The following is a 17,839-nucleotide window of genomic DNA, read 5'->3' on the forward strand; positions in this document are numbered from 1 at the left end:
ACAAAAACACAGCGATAAACAAGGGACGCGAAAGAAACACGACACGAGTGCAGAATTTAACTGTAGTTTAACTGTCTGAAACACATACATATATAACATATCCAAACACGTGAAAAAATCTTATAGATTAGCGGGTAAATTTTCAACTTCTAACTTGTGCAGCTTCATAGACGGCCTCGCAACGCAAATGTCAGGGGACTTCTGTATAACGAACGTTTCAGCAATCTACCACGGAGTTATAACTTGGCAATAGAGACACTGTTCAGATACGTGCCACTTTATTCTAATAGTCATTAAAAATTAATAAGTAATTCTTCACTAAGTAATTCAATAAATAATTATCCATCAAGTTTTTGTCGCAACAAATAGTTCCCGTTTCCATGGTGACGGTGCCCAAGCAGACAAGCCCGTGAAGCGAGGTGGCCGCGGTCGTCCATTGACCAGTCACTTGTACGGTCGGAGTACCACAACCTGCGAGGCACATTGCACCGGCAAGTGCGAATCGCATAATTTAATACGCGGAAAGCTGCAACAATCACGACAATGTTGTTCTGCTATGCTAAAGCACACCATAAGAATGGAACGAAGAGTATCAGTGCAAAATATAGGCCTTGTACGTGTTTCACTTCGAGTGACAGCGAGCGGTGGCCGCAAATATGCCTTATGTAGGACAAGGCTGTTGGCAGATGCAAAAAAATAAAGGTCCTTATCGAGCAGTAAAAAAAGTTCCATTGTCGCGACCTGTGATGGCCACCTATCATGCCGCGTCCTTCGTGACGAATGGTAATGGATAGCAAATACAAATGCTGCGGTTTCGCTATAGGGACATGCTTATTTACACAATGCTGCGGTAATGACCTGCGCATTCCGACAAAATTTATGGTTCATTGAGTCGTAAATAAAAGTTAGTTCACGCTTAAATGGGTACTCCAGGATGTAGCAGACGCTCCGTAGAGGTTTTCATGGGGAGACCGAGCACGTTATTATAAGCGATTCGAGTGATAACGTGCAGAAGGTTGATATCGCTCTTCCTTATCCGAAGATACCGGGCCACATACACTATTCTACAGAGTATAAAGGCCTGTATTAGCCTAATGGTGTCCTTTTCTTGCTTACGTGGAAGTGGGCTTCAACCCAAGCCGTATATGGTTTTGGTTGAAATTTGTAGAAGCAGCTTTCGCCAAATGTGAGCCATATGTGTACATTGCATTTGCTTTACATGACGTGTGTGATACCACTGCAGCCGGAGATCGTGCGTCACTCATTCTCCTCTGAACCTACTGTCAAAAGAAAGCGGGTCCACTAACAAGCTTCCTCCTCGTCCTGGGTTCTTGCCCTTAACCAACAAGTGACGCTTGCGGCCTTTCATTGAGTGCTGGCTGAAGACATTTAGCCAGAAATTTGTTACTCAGTACCGGAACTCAGTAATTTTTTTTATATGTTGCCTGTAGGCCAAACTCATCGACAAACTACAATAGTACTGTAGCAATAAATAGTATGGCGTTTGTTCCGAGTGGTTACCAGTGCACTTTTCTGTGGTTTTGTGTCAAATCCTCATAAACGAACACACATTTCAATAGAATCAACATTCGTTATATAGAGGTCCAATTTTTAATTACGCTGTAATGAGGTACTGTCTCTGGATAAATATTTCTGCATGCTGCGGTTCATTGCTAGCTGGTTATACCGCATCGTGAACAGTTATACTAATGTGAACATTGATGTAAAATATTTTTCCGTTCTTTGCATTCACTTAACAGGTACAGTTTGCTATCAGACAAACTTGAATATATGTCAAATGTATATGCATAGCTGCTAACCCACAAGTCTTAAAAATTTGTACAAATCCCATGGAAGCATTACTGCAAGGAGGAGCGGTATAGCACGCATCATGAATAACACGAATTGCAAAGCTCGCCTTGAGCGCACACCTTTTATGGGATACATCATGCATATTCACTTTATTAACGATGATTTACTTTAGATGCAGATACAAGCAGCAGCAACAGACTGTTTTTAGACCACTGACGTTTTCAGCAACTGTTTTATTGACGATGATTTGCGATGATGAGCAACTGTGTTGTTGCCAATTTTGCCTGCTTCTAGAACTTGCCTGGATAAACTTGCTCGAGGCAGGTACGCCTCTGATGTTATTTCGCAATCAGAAAATTCCAAAAGTTAGGCATGGTCAGGAACCACCTGGCGAAACTTCTTTTGTAACAGAATTTGTTTTTTGTAAAACATGACACAAGACATTTGTAAAAATGTATAAATAGTATCAATTCGCAAGCATTGTAGAAAATGCAGGAGGGTTGACAGCTTCGCATAGGCATTTGTTCAACTTGCCATACCATATTTACTCCGAGGACAAAAAGTATCAAATGAATCTCGAACTTCAGAGCATCCTTGATTGAAGTATATTTCAGGTTGCCAAAAAGTTTTTCCAAACAACTTTTCAGGTAGGATGCGATGTTTCCTAGAGCATTGTCGCTGCCACTCACAATCTCTTTAAGGGCAAGGTTGAGAAGCGGAGCCACGTCACTGGCCGGACACGTGGCTCGAAGTGCCAGAGCCGACAGCACCAGGACGGAAGTGACGGCCAACTGAACATTATGTCTGCGCATTTTTGAGACTCGCGACGACAATAAGTGGGGTGGTAGACACGAGTGGTGCTCTGAAATAGAAGATGAAAAAAGAAAACAGTCAAATCTGGATGGTGCCCGAAGTCATGTTCATTTGAAAGTTTTTCAACTGTTCACTTTAGCAGTGTAAGATTCTTGACGCGACAGTAAGCAGAGCAACCAGTTCACTAGTATTATAGTAAATTAAGCTCCCCCCCCCCCTAAAAAAGCCACTTTCTACCTTGAGAGGACTTTTGATAAGGCCAGGAAAGATGCAGGATTGAAAGACGAATGGCAACACCGATTTTATTTATGCTCCCATACCAGCTCGCCGCGAGGTCGTTAATTTTTACCGTACCTGCTTATGCTTAGTTTCCATCAGTAAAAGAATACACTGTATTATAAGAGAGCCAAGGACTGAAATTAGCAGCGTATTTTACTCAGCAAGAATTTTACGAACACAAAAATAAAATTTAGAACTCCGCGACGTCACATCGACGTCACAGAGCTAAGAATTGCCGTGCAGCTGTACCTCCACCCGTACCTACCCAAGACGAACCTGGCTGCTCTGTTTTGTATTTTCTCTAGTTTATTTATGAGACATATCTGTGATGGGTCCCAAAGGGTACAAGCATATTCCAAAATAGGTCTTATACAAGTTAGGTATGCCGTGCTTCTAAGGTTAGAGTTCGCACATTTTAAATTTCTTTGAATGTAATTCAAAGCAACTGCCGCTTTGCCAACCACATAGTCCACATGTGCCCGCCAAGAGCAGTCGCCCGACAGCATCACGCCCAAATATTTAGTCGTGAATTTCTTGCTTAAAATATTATTCATAAGATAGTAGCTGGCATCGATTACATTTTTCTTCTTAGATAAACCGCACATGGACGCACTTACCCGCATTCAAATTCATTTTCCACTTAGAGCACCATTCGCAAATACGTTCTAGGTCGGCCTGCAGCTTGAGAACATCATTTTCATTATCAATTTTTCTATACACAATACAGTCATCCGCGAAGAGCCGCATGTTAGAGTCAATACCTAAGTTAATGTCATTAATATATATGAGAAAAAGAAGAGGCCCCAGGACAGATCCTTGCGGGACGCCTGATGTGACCTCAAGATAATCTGAATTAGTACCATTCAAGACAACACGTTGACGGCGATTTGACAAATAGTTTTCTATCCAGCTAAGAACACTGGAATCTATATTTAACATTCGGAGTTTATGAAGTAGTAAAGAATGGCAAACAGTATCAAATGCCTTGCGGAAGTCTAGAAATATACAGTCTATATTTGCCCACCCAAATCAACTACAGAAGCTAGGTCATCATAAAATTCAATCAGTTGTGTCGTACATGAAAACCTCTTGCGAAATCCGTGTTGTCTGTTCGTAAGCACTGCGTTGTCCATTAGATGTTTCATGATAGCCTTGTATATTATGTGTTCCATGACCTTGCATGAGATAGAAATAAGTGAGATGGGTCTATAATTAGTAACTTCTTTTTTAGAGCCTCCTTTGTGAATTGGGACTACATTTGCTATTTTCCAGTCCTGTGGCATCTGACCAGTAGTTAACGACTTGTGGAAAATTAAATAAAGGTAAAGCGAGATCGCATGAGCACACTGTTTTAAAATTCTTGGAGAGATTCCATCAGGACCGATAGCCTTACTTTCATCAAGGTTCTTTAGCAGGGATTCAATGCCGCTAATGCTAAGTTCGATTGGTTGCATAAGAGGAACGTTGCTATTTGATGATTGTGGGCTGCATGCAGATTGAGAAAGAAAGACTGATTGGAAATATCAGTTTAGGCATGTCGCTTTTTCTGCATCGTCAGAAAGAGTGCGTTCATTGTAAATAATTTCATTTATTCCAACAGGATCAGACCCACATCCCTTCAAATACTGCCAGAACGGTTTAGGATTTGTTTTCATTTTGTCATTTAATCGTTTAAGATACTGTTCTTTTGCTTTTTTCGACAGGCTTTTGTATTCGCGTGTTAATTCTTGTAGCCTTTTAATATGCGCGTGTGTCTTTGTTCTTTTATATCTTTGAAACTCATGCCTTCGTTTTTTAACTAGCTTCAATACACGAAAGGTGATCCATGGTTTTTTACGCTTTTGGAGCCTATAGCCGATTCAATACTAGGTATGAACTTCTCTGTAAGATCTAACAACTTTTTTCTAAATGTGCTCCACGAATATTCTACTTCGTGTTCTTCCGCAAAGCATTCAAAAACTGGAAGAAAATCAAGAAGTTTATCAGAAGTTGATGAATAATCGCCCTTTTCAAAGAAGAAAACTCTTCTACTAATGCGCCTTTTTGTGCGCTGTACTGTCGTTTTAATCCCTGCAACCACAACCCGATGATCACTAATACCTGGAATGATATCGACATTACCTACTAAATTTGGCGAATTACAAAGAGAAGATCCAGGGTACTATTTATTCGAGTGGGTTCAAGGACATACTGAAAAAAGCCGAAACTATCAGCCAGGTTCTTCATTTCTAGATTGGTACGGCTAGCCTTCATTAACTCGCATGTGCCGTTATCCCACTTTAAGTCGGGCAAATTAAAATCACCGGCGAGCAATATTATTTGGCCAGTTCCAGCACGAAATTCAAGGTATCAACCTGTTACCATAAAAATAACGAAAAGAAGCTTCGAAACTACAGTATCGGTCTAAACTGATTTCGTATTCTTTTTTGGTGTCACTTTGAAAAATATGGTACTACAAAAAAAATGACTTGCCATCCCGACCCTGCGAAAGTGAACGTCCGGCGAAGCTGTGGAAAGCGGCCATTACAACTGTTGAGGAGTGTATTCTTTTTAAAAACGAAATTATTATAAGGCCCATGAAGCAAAAAATCCGGCGTTAACATCCGATGGTACCAAAACCGATGTGACAGTGTGGTGACGTTGCGTTTGACATGATGACGAAAGGCGATTACCTCATCACCTCAAACCATGACGTCATGTGATGACCTCATCATGTCAAACGTGACGCCGCGCCATGACTACATCGTCATGTCAAGATGTCACGTGATGACGTCATGTGATGCCTCTTTGAGAAGCAGCACACTGCGCCCTTCCCGCTTTGCAATGTCTGCGGGATCGGCCCATGATGATAAAACATTACGTCATCACCTCAAACGTCGCGTGTTGATGTCATCACACCAAAGGTCGCGTGATGACGTCATCACGTCAAACGTTACGTTACGAGATAAAAGCACCATCACGTCACCGCTCATGCAGCGCTTTGTTTCCGCATTTCGTATCGGTGGCGTCATCGGTGAACAAACGACGCGCGCTACTCTGTCCCCATCTCGTAGCCATCGTCGCTGCAAAGCCCGTCTTGCGCAGACCTATGCTTTCATATCACGCTTTTGCCACACCCTCCCCCTCCGCTTTCCTCCTCGTGCTCTTTTCGCTATCGCCGTCTTTCATCCCCTGCTGCGCTCCGTGTTCGCTCGAATATGAGGGACGCTGACGCTCGCCGCAGGAACAGGCGCCTAATGGCGACGATATAGTCCGCCGTTATAGTTCGACGCACTGGCACAGCCAGGGTGCGCGGACGCGGCCAACGCGCTCCGACGTCCCGGACATCGAGATCATTCTTTTTCCATCCGGGCGTTGGTCGCGCTGACTACGCTGACCCACAATACATTGCGTGTAAAAAAAAAGGTGGCCACGCCTCTTCGCCGACGGTCGCAGACAGCCGTTCAAAGCGGCGCGCAGGTTGGGGATCATTCTGCGCATACTTCGAAGAGAACAGCCGGCTGCGCGCGCGTCGAAATATAGGGGGGGGGGGGCATTTCGACTGGCGCAGCGCAACCGGCGTAGCGTGACTGGCCGCACGCGACGCTCGCCCGCAACCCCGATGACGTCGGACTATAAACGGGCCTTAAGAGCTGCACTCTAAAATCCGGACAAACTAGGGGCTAACAGCTTCGCTTTAAAATGTTTCCGAAACGTGCAACAGTATTTAAGCAACAGATGCTTGACTTTGTTCTGCGCTCTTCATTGCATGCTTTCCTGAATGCTGGAGTGCGACAGCGCAACAAAGCCTCCATAGGCCCACAGGCCCGTGCAAGCCTCCAGTGAAAACCTATACATGGCACGCCTTTTTTTTTCATGGCAGAAGCAGCACAGCTAAGTTAGATAAAGGATGAGGAGATTACAAATACAGTGCACAGTGTCTCAACTGAATTATTTGTTCTGGTTACAGTTATGAATGCGCACCAAATTTCCCATCAAAAATGATTTTTCACTACACCACCGAGTTTCACTACAATTTCACTACGAGTTTCATTTCACCGAGTTCCACTACAGCAGTGGTGGTGTAGTGAAACGAGTTTCACTACACCACCTGCCACAAGGCATGCCAGTACAGTAGACTTTCATACTTTCGACTTCGGTTAATTCGATTTTTCGGTTCATTCGACCCCGATTGTCGGTTCCAGCTGGCGCCCATGCTTTTCTATAGGCCCAAACTTTCATTATTTCGGTCCTAAAATTGGACTTCACCGGACAGCAAGCAAACGCCTGACGCATATGGCGACGCCAATAGCGACCTCTTTAGTGGCAGCGTCCGTCTCGGCGGAGCTTAGGGGACAATGAACGCGTTGGACACACGTCATCTCCAGTCGAAAACGCCCATTTTCGGAATATTTTTAAGGTATAACCGTAGCTCACGATGTACTGACTACGGTATTTACCCGATTCTAACGCGCGCCTCTCTTTATTTTTTTTTTCAAGAAATTTGGACCGAGTCATGCCCGCGCGGTTGCAGTTGGATACAAAACCAAAATCATTTTCGCGGCGTTTGTTTGCTTTACCGCATAACAAGTGTATTGCGGCGAAGTTTACTTTAGGAAACCGACCGCCATTCTGCAACACGTAATAAACCTTTACCCATTTCTCTTACTAAAAAATCAGGTAGGCGTTAGATTTACACTGTGCTTAGCAACTTTAATGTAATTTCTACATTACTTTTCTACTTTGGACACATATAAAGCGAGCGCGCGTTTAATTCGGGGGCGTGTTAGAATCGGGCAAATACCTCCAATGAATCGGCGGTCTGTTTTGAGGATTATTCTGCATCCTGTTGATTTCTACCCGACGGATAATTCTACCAATTTTATCGGACATGTAAGGATTGAATGAACGGAATTCGAATGTAGTAGTAGTCCTTAGCGAGCTGAAGGGAAACTATCGTAAGAAACACGTTGTTAGTGTATCCCATAACAAAGCTCCTTAGGCCTTGATATCCGCAGGCAGGGAGGTGAGAATAAAAAGGTTACACAACAGGAGCGAGGTTAAGGAGATGCACTTCGCAACTGCCCACTAAAATTATCTGGCATTATAGGCAATGACATTCTAATTGGCATTCCCCTGAGCGTTGGCTTTAAAACCCAAGTACAGAGGGAAAGCCGCAAGGACCATCGTCATTGTGACGCCTGCAGGGCTGTTGTGCATGCGCTCTAAACGCTGCGAAATCGGTCCATTATGTTCTTCAGACACATTTTTCTTTCTTCTACAGAGATAACTCACACTCTTAGTCAAAACAGATAGGTGCATTACGTCCGTGCCAGCACGGCGTACCTGGCATGCAACAGCAAAAAAAGAACAAGCAAGTAATGCCACTATCTATCACTAACTGCAAAACCATGCTGTCCATTGCATGGTTAGGTACTGATATAAGATGGAAGGAGTACACAAAAGGATGGCTAATTGGTCGGCAAAATGAAGGCGATTTTCCTTTGCAATCTCATGCACAAACCAGTAACCAGATTTTGTGGTGTTTCAACATACTTTTTTTTCCTTATGCGTGATGAGCCCACAAAACTTAAGCTGAGATTAGTATTATTTTGCAGATGCAGTGCTATTTTTTGAACAATTAGTTAACAAGCTTCGATCTCACCATGCCACTATGTGCAAATTCATGAGAACGGTTGATCCAAAGGAAAGCCTTGCCATATTTTGTATGTCTTTTATGTTGTTTTTCCCAGGCATACCAAGTGTTCAGTCTCCGTAAGAGTGTCTTAGTTTACAATTCTGAAGTGTAATCCATCAATCTAGTTTAAAGGTGAAGCGCAAGGACATCTCACTTTGGCTTAGTTAGAAATTATATGTATATATATTATTGAAGCTATGTTGACAAATCTGCAGGGCTGGTAACTGTAGAACAGCGCCTTAACAGGCGACAGATGCTTAACTTAACTTATGGGGTTTTACGTGCCAAAACCAGTTCTGATTATGAGGCACGCCGTAGTGGGGGACTCCGGAAATTTGGACCACCTGGGGTTCTTTAACGTGCACCTAAATCTAAGTACACGGGCGTTTTCGCATTTCGCCCCCATCGAAATGCGGCCGCCGTGGCCGGGATTCGATCCCGCGACCTCGTGCTCAGCAGCCCAACACCATAGCCACTGAGCAACCACGGCGGGTGTGGCGACAGATGCACGTGGTGGTTAGCGGACGACAAATCTCAGCTCATCCTGCTCGACATTTTCAGTGCACCACGAGCAACCTCTGAGGTCATGCCGTGGAGTCTCAACGTTTTAGTTCTGTTATCTCCAGCGAGTAGTAAAAGCAGCATTTCTTTTTTCTGTTTTGGTACCAAACATGGCTAGTTTTCAAGCTTCTCGTGATGCATGCACTGAATTTAAAACGTAAACATTTATGGAAAAGATCCTGTCTATCTGCATTTTCTGAAATTCTACTTTTTACGTGGTCCAAAATGTCATTGCAGTTGGCCTTTAACTTGATCTTCTGTTCAGTGCACTTCAGCCTTTTCCAAACGTCACAGAGCGAGCAATGCATATGTAATGATGTGAATGAATGCTGTTGCTCTGACCATAGCAGACTGCAAACTTACCACACAGCTGCTTCTCTATGTTTGGAAGTGTCTTTCCAGGGTTGACGTTTTCAATGCTGCAAGTTGTATTGCTAGAAGAAATAAAGAAGTGCTAAATTGGACACCCAATGATGAAATGAATTCCTCAATGCATGCAACAGAATAGTTGGGCGCATTCGTGTACTCTAGTAACATATTTCCCATAGCTAGTTCGAAATTGCTGATTCCTTGAGGGATACCACAAGCCCATTTCAGCGCATACTTGAGGTAGCCATTAGACAATTTTAGTTTAACGTTAGCGTAATAGCGGGGTTAAAGGGACACTAAAGGCAAATATTTCAACGTAGACTGGTAAAATACCATACCAGAAACGTCGAAACGCTTGTTTCGTGCCAAGACAATACTTATTTTAAGCAAAAATTGCGTCTGAATCGTCCGTGTACCTCTAGCGCAATTCAAATCGCCCGCCAGAGCGAGTAGTGGTGACGTCTAGGCCATATAGTGACGTTGCGCTGCCGGTGAGTAAAACTAGAGTGTACTAGAATGGGGGAGTCGGTCCAGCTGACGCCTTGGCAAACTCCGATGGTGAAGCAAAAAACGTTCATATTGTCTTATTCTGGATATCCGGCCAATAAAAGTTGGCTCCGGCTGTTTCGTCAGCGCTCATTGGCTGAGGCGAGCTCACGGGCTGAGTAGCTGTCATCTGCTCGACGCTCCGTCGTTGTTGCGCCGTTTGCATTCTTTCCGCCGCTTTTTTGCATTTTAACTACAATAGACCGGTGGGGAATAATATCAGCGTTGCCGCCACCGAGTAACCGCCTGTCAAAGCTCCATGGAGCTGCGATAGGGTCTCCGACGCGACAAGCGTCCGGCCAGCGCGCGGGGCCGCTCGTTCGAGAGAAAGCGACGGTGGCGCCACCAACTATTCAATAAAAGAAGCCTCAGCTGGGAGCCTACGTTGGACCCACTTCCCCAAACTAGTACACTCTAGTAAAACGGCGCCCGCAGACGGCGCTACGGCTCTTTTTTCGCAAACGCGCGGCCAGAAGCAGAGCCAAGACAGAGCCGACGGCAGTGCGAAAGCGGAAGGTAAAGCACGCGCCGAATGTGAACACGGTGATCGCCGACGCTCGTCGCAATGGACCAACTAGTTGACGAATCTGACAAGGACACATTGGCTCGCGATGCTGGGCTGGATTTTAGCGATTAAAGCTCCGATGAGCGTGACATGCTGCTGAGGGCTCGTGCCGCCGGCGTCGTTGCCTACTACGACGGCGGCCTCGACACCGGTTCTTCCGAGCGCGAAAGCAACGAGGACTCCAGCAATGAGACGTCGGGCGACGAAGCTGGTCACCATCTGGACGTGCCGTCGCGCGGACACTTCGGGCATTCCGCGACATCACATGGACGTGGAATTCTCTGCTGCTAGCAAATTCAAGTGCGAGTTTAGCGAGCCAGCGACACCAGCGCAGCACTACGCTATATTCCGACTACTGAAACTTGAAAGTGCGCGCGGCGCAGAGTCAAGCGAAAACGAAACCATTTGACCGCCCGTGTCGTTATCAAGTGTAACGCCAAAAAGGTTTTTTTTTAATAATGTAATAGAAGTAGACTACTAGCATTTTCTTCCGTCTTTTAATCCAACGAAATAATCTTTTTAACACGAGTGGTTGAGTACTAGTAACATATTTCTTTAGGAGTGCCTTCGTCATCGGGTAAGTACCGGAATGGCCCTGGGGAGTATCTTATCGTGTCCTACATTTACCTCAATTCCTCGATTACTAAAGTGCTGTTCGTGATTATATTGACGCCTTAGACGTTCTAGAGCATTGCTCTGTCACTTTAGCTTGACATTTTATTTGACTTTAGTGTCCCTTTAAGTGAAAAGCGTTACCGTTGGGCAAACGAACTTTGCAGACAGAGTTTTAGTATAGCGTGATAACGTAGTTTTACGTGCCAGACGCTATTCCATTACGCTTTGAATTTCGCATACATAGGGCACCTAATTCTATGTGTGTATGCGTTCGGAAAGTGCGATAGGCAGCGCTATGGAAGCCAGGAGCGCGTTGTATTTTTACTTCCCATGTCCGCCAATCTGCAGCAAAACAGACAAGCAGTATGAGCTGTCTACCATAGCCTCCGAAATCTTCCCATCTCAGAGGCCATATGCCGTCGTTGCGCCTATCTCACGACTTTACCGAGAGGTGGGGCTCGCCTCTCGAAGAAAATTTCTTTCGTTAGGCTTAGGCGCGTTCGAAACGAGAAGCGATCTCGAAAACTCCTCAAGGTTAGCCATAACACTCTCTCGTCGATGTGGCATGAGACTAAGCGAATGCCGTTTACGCAGTCATTTGCTACCAACGAAGTGAATTCTACAAAAACAACGCCGAATTCAGTTCGAAGCGGGCGACCGGGACCGCCGCCATGTTTTACGGTAAACTACGTAAACCACGCAAAGACGGTAACGTTAAATCTGAGAAATAGCGTGCGTACGCTAAACGTTATAGCTTGGTTAGCATTCTGCGCATGCGCATTTCGAGCCCTCTATTCCGGTAAGCCCGCCAAAAAATAAAACTGTCTATTGCTGGGAGGTGCGATGTACACACCATATACTCAACAAATATTAGCAATTAATTTCTATTCCTTCTGTTTTGCTGAAAAACCCCTTCCAGCACTTCAACTTCTTCCACAATTAAATTTTCAGATCTCTCACAATGCATGCATGTAACGTGCGTACCCTGCCATGTTTGGGCATTGCAAATGATAGAGAAGTCGAAATGTGGAAATAATCATAGCATGGCTTCACTATTAAAGTACGCCATCTCGCGGATCTCGTACCGCAAAATGTTTTCGACTGATTCAACTATAAGTGGAGCTATCGCATCCGAGACCCGGTTTTCTCACTCTTTTCGTCTCCGCGCTAGCGCACTGGAAGCTACAAAGCGGAGAAGCCAAGAGGGAGAACTCCGGCCACAAGTGGAGTGTCGTGGCGGTGAAAGAGCTCGTCGCGGCACCCCGTGGCGGCCGCGGTGAACTACGCTACGTAGCATGCCACGGCCATCTCGGAAGCCATGCGCAGCAGATGCTACTAAGCGCAGTGAGAAGACGAAATCATTTTCCTGTCTTTTTGAGATCTGAGACATATATATATATATATATATATATATATATATATTTCATGTCTTTAACTCAAAATTAGAAATTAGGTATTACTGAGAATTTTCTCGCGATCGCGAAATAAGTCAATAGCATTGGTGGCCCAGCTACTTTCGATGACGCCGCATGACGACATTGCGGAGTGAGAGAAAGCTTTTTTTCGCTGTTTGACAGTAGATTGTAAATTCTTTGCTGCAGGCACAGAAGAGGAATATACTGATTGGTGGAAGATACAGAATCCCAGGCCCAACTGACAGCTATTTTCCCTTTGCGTGTATACCAAGTAAAAACTAATTTTGTGAAGGAGGGAAATCACTCGGAATCTGTTTAAAGAAGCTGATTTAAGAAACTGATTTAGCTAGAACTACAGTTGTTCTCAATATTAAATGAGAACATGCTGAGAACATGCGAATTTAGAGAACATGCTTTTACACTGCAGTTCCAGCTAAATGATGCAAGTGGCATGTTCTTGGCAGTCTTTAATAAAGTTTGCAGTGTGCATCAATTCATAACTAAAGCAGCCTTTTGCACTAGATATACAATCAGTTGTTCATTTTCATTAATTTGGCAGGAGAATTGAAGCTGCACAAGTAACTTAAAACTTACGCACTTCATATACGAATGTGTACAACTGAAGAGTAAAAAAAAATGTTGCACCGTCTCCAAGGTAACTTCCTGTACATGACATCTCAAGGGATAACTTCCGGAGGGGAAAGTATTTTTTATTTTAAATATGAAATTTGTTCAAGATTGGAATTCCAGATTGCCTCAGCGAAGTAGTTTCGGCTCAATTTTCTTTTATCTGTGAACGCCATTTTGACCCGTGACTTTCTATAAACACCCAACGGAATAGCCTCAACAACGGATGCAAGCAATACTCACATGATGGTCAACAGCTTGAGCAGCCGCAAGACGTCCTTTAGGTCCGAGACGGCCCGTACCTTGATGTTATAGCAGGACAGCTGCACAGCCAGAAAAGTACAGGACGTTACGAGTGCTCCTGTTCTCCATTTCACGCAAAACAAAGCTCACCCGTGAAGGCTTCCAGTGAAAAACCATGTTAATTATGTTTAAAATGGGTAGTGCTAAGTTGAAACAATCATAAACTGAATGACATATTTCTCAGTAAAGATCATATGCACAGAGACGCACTGTTACCAACCCATTTTAAGCCGGCTTGAGGTGAAGCATAAGTGCAGTTCGATTAAACGATGACATTGCAACTTTTTCCCATCGGAAGACCTAGAAAACCTTCGCGATGATTATAACTTACTGGCAATTAAAAAAAGTAAAATATATGTAAACAGCTAGAACTGTAGAAGGGACTCAAATAATAAATACAAAGCACATTCGAGTGAAAAAAATATAATATACTTTCACTGTATTGTCAGTGTAATGAGTTTCATATGTCATGATTAGTGGCACGATCATCGAGTGACACTCTTGTTTCTCACGCAGCATTTCGGTTCACCCCCTGAGATGACCGGGGCCGAAATTTAGAAAGAAAGAAATGTACTGTGCAAAATTCATGGGTTTCATTACAGATATGATATCATAGCCTAAGTTTAGTGAAAGTTGAGTTACTGAAGTGTCTGGGATAATCAGAATTAGAAGTAACTGATTACCGCACACCAATACAGAGAACACCAACGCCGATGCGCGAGTTCTACTAAGAGTCACCTAAGTCAAATATTAGGGTCACCTATCGTTTTTTTAAAAGAAGACAGATTAGATAGGCTGCAACTCTCAGGCCACTTCCTTGATTATAAGTTTCTTGCGATTTAATGTCTGTAAAACAGTGTAAATGACTTGAATCCATAATGAACATTATCTATATACGCAAAGAAAATACTTATAAAGATAAAAAATATACAAAACCCATGTTAAATACAGTTAAATTTTATTATTAAATCGTGTTAAGCTGGTTTCTATGTAAATATTTAAAGGAAAGTAAATCAGAAAGGTGCATGGTAAACTGGTTCAAAATCTGGCGTGTTGACTCGTGTGATCTGCTTCTAAAATCTTCTTGACGACAGGGCCGCTGTTTTCACTCAATACGCACGAAGAAACAGCGAACGCACCTGCCGAATAGCCAGGGCTGCGCAGCTGGAGTCAGAATAGCCAGGACTTCCGATCCGGAGCGAGAAGCATGGTAGGACGTCGGAGGTGCCGGCTACTACTGATGATCCGACAGAACAGCTCGGGATGGCGTCAAGGTGGCACTTGCGGTGGAAGACGTCGCGAAAGCCCTTGCGGCGCCCAGAAAACGGGACAGGCAGCTGCGCAGCGCCGTCGACACGACATCGTGTGGATGGTGACGGCAGACGTTGGGTGACCTCCATGCGTCGATGACTCCTCGATTGACGCCGTCTAGTCATCCTGGAGTGCCCGAGTCGCTGAAGCAGCGGCGACTATATAGAGGTAGAGCCTTGGAGTTAGTCGCGTCTCGTGCAGCATCGAACGGAGAACCGAGCTTCGTCTTCGTCTTTTGCTCGCACGCAATCCTCACGCGCACACTAGCGGCATCGGGCTGTGCTTTTTCAAACGAAGCTTGTATACGCTAGCCTGCGCGAGCGATGTAATGCAGAAACTATCATCATCGGCAATGGCTCGAGCGTCGTCGTCTTCTTCCTTAGCACGCACGTTGGCGCCGTTCGGCGCAACCGCGCGAACGAGCTCGTGCCATTGCTCCCGCGTTCGCAGTCGTCGTCTTCTTTCACAGCTGGCTCCGTTGCCGCTCACCATTGCAGCGTAGATTTTAACGCAACAGCGTTTAGGGCCCCGTGTCGCAGAAAATCCGGCGTCGGCGTCGGCAATGCCGCGTGCGGCCGGGAAAATCATCCCCAACCACGCAGGCCTTCCAAATATATTTTACCACAAAAGTTGCTCACACTTTGTCTTGCATTATTTACAAAGTTATTCCTCGGAATTTTGAGAGTGACAGCTCACAAACAATTGTCATGAAACAAAACACCGACAGCGCATGCTTTTATGCTAAATCTTCTCAGGAGGAAATATTAAAGGTGCAAACAATAAAAGAAAGCCGGCCCATGAAAGAGGCCGCGTTTCTACCAGAAAGCGCGCCTTCGTGCACAGCGTTTACCGCCAGCGTTTCCCGGTAAACATTCCGGTTACATAAGTTGCAGTTGCCGGGAAGTGTGAGAAACAGTCAAGGATCTTTGAATGCTATCGCGTTCCACTTTTGAAGGCGAAGCTTAAGCGTCCTCCAAAGTTTCACTTCTCTTCTGTCGTCGTAATCCGAAGGCCGCGTTTACGGGGGTATGAGCCATTGATTAAGGGGGTATGAGCCATTAATTGTGGACGTAACCACTACTACAAGACGTACGTGTGTACATTTGCCATTTTCAAACGACATGTGCGACATCAAGATGACCGAACCCCTTGCAGTATACCGCAACGATCACAAGGCTGCTTTGCTTACCTTAGAAAATTGAGAGGTTAAGTCTCCGATGTTCAATAAACATGTGTTTCGCTGCCAACTTGTCCTCACTGATGTCACCAGTATCCACACAATGTACATCTCGTTAATCACAACGGCACACTCCAGTAAACATCACGTTGATGGTTTGGACCCTGCTTCGTGTGAGGGACAAGAGAAAGAATGAACTTAATGAAAAGGATGGCTCAGTTGGCTAAGCAGGGATGAGGCGCAATGGTGGAGATCATAAAATAATGAAACGTAAAAGAAACTACATGTTCATAACTTGCCGGTCATAGAGGCCTCGCGCACACACTCCCATAAAAAGTATTCATATAATATTCTACTTTGTCACGACTTGCGAAAAAAGAAAACAAAATAGGGCAGGAATTGTCAAGATCAACGTATCAATGAAAAATAGACACGCTTATTTAGGCATGAGAAAAAAAAAGAAAGCGGAGTACATTATAACTAGTTTGGCGAATAATTTAATGTGACCAGGCGCAGGAGATGACCTGGAGTGCAAAATAACGGCACTGCAGAATGTTACAAAACGCATCTCCCGCGGTTATTATCGTCATAATGAGTCAGTTACCTTATTCTTCAGCTTTTCACATCTAGTTTGACGACAAATGCATTTAACAGCTGCAACTCATTTGACCAGGACTGTCATACAGTACGTACGGAAAATATTAATGCACGTCACGATAATTATCGTCATCCTAATCATCGTCATCAGCAAATAATTATGTCCACTTCCGGAAGACAGCCTCTCCCACTGATCTCCAATTGCCCCAGTGTTGCGCTGTCTGATTCAGACTCGCGCCGGCAAACTTCCTAATGTCATTACGTCCCCACCAAATTTTCGGCCGTCCTCGACTGCGCGTTCCTTCCTTGACACATTTTATATAATTCTATTGGTCCACCGGTTTAGCGAATAATTTACTCTGATCTACCCTACGCATTACATGACCTGCACAGCTCCATTCTTTACAGCGAAGCTGCCTATGGCTAGGGTTCTATGCATTTTCGTGTCCGTCAACAGAGAATATAGATGGGAGGGCTCGCGAACCATGGTTGACAAATCGAGCTCGTCCGGTTCCCCTTCTTTTCTCGTTTATTCATTGCGAGGGTCTTGAGTCTGGTAGCCTTAATGTCATTAGGTAGCATGCGAGGGTTTATTAGCCACGCGCCTGCCCTCCGAAGATAACGTGTTACATGACGCCATCGGGCTAAAGAGGATGTTCCATATCCCTTCATCATGGTTTGAGTGCATGGCGCTGGCTAACACTCCTAGGTCTAGATCTAGTAAAACTAAATACCCAAGTTAGTGGACGAATTTATCGGCGTCGCCGTAGCAGAATTTGTAGCGCAACGCACGCGTAATGCGGAGGTTGCGGGTTCGGCTCCCGCAGGCGACAAGTTGTCTTTCCGTCCACTGTCATTTGCATTTTCTTCATTGTTTTCTACATTGTAATTTCAACCACACCTAATTTCTCCGATGCTTTCCTTGGCTTCATTGTCTGTTGGCTTTAGGTGGTCATAATTAACACAAAATTGAGCCCCTCGGTTCTCCTTCTGCATTCGTTTGTATATATATATATATATATATATATATATATATATATATATATATATATATACCGGGTGTTGCAGCGAACACTTTCAAAATTTATTTAAGGTTGCCTGTGGGCAACCTTAAATGAGCTGGTCTACTCGAAGCGGTGGACATTACTTGCACAAACAGTTGAAATGCATAA

The 17,839-nt window shown here is 44.4% G+C and overlaps 1 protein-coding gene across 1 annotated transcript; it reads right to left on the minus strand.

Annotated features, from left to right (window-relative positions):
• Positions 1–444: 444 nt before the first annotated feature.
• LOC125942122 (uncharacterized) lies at positions 445–15,027 on the minus strand. The gene is made up of 5 exons (XM_049660221.1): positions 14,722–15,027; positions 13,523–13,602; positions 9,506–9,576; positions 2,502–2,674; positions 445–471 (listed from the first exon to the last, which is right to left on the minus strand). The coding sequence occupies exons 1-5, from the start codon at positions 15,016–15,018 to the stop codon at positions 445–447; spliced, it is 648 nt and encodes a 215-aa protein (XP_049516178.1). The 5' UTR covers positions 15,019–15,027.
• Positions 15,028–17,839: the final 2,812 nt, after the last annotated feature.

This window comes from Dermacentor silvarum, chromosome 1 (assembly GCF_013339745.2).
Source record: "Dermacentor silvarum isolate Dsil-2018 chromosome 1, BIME_Dsil_1.4, whole genome shotgun sequence".
In the NCBI taxonomy this organism is placed as follows: domain Eukaryota; kingdom Metazoa; phylum Arthropoda; class Arachnida; order Ixodida; family Ixodidae; genus Dermacentor; species Dermacentor silvarum.

Coding starts and splice junctions, on each gene's coding strand:
- LOC125942122 (XM_049660221.1), bottom strand. CDS start 15,018: ATGACTAGACGGCGTCAATCGAGGAGTCATCGACGCATGGAGGTCACC. Junction 13,603..14,721: donor CAGCCCTGGCTATTCGGCAG/GTGCGTTCGCTG, acceptor CTGGCTGTGCAG/CTGTCCTGCTATAACATCAA. Junction 9,577..13,522: donor CTCAAGCTGTTGACCATCAT/GTGAGTATTGCT, acceptor TATTTCTTCTAG/CAATACAACTTGCAGCATTG.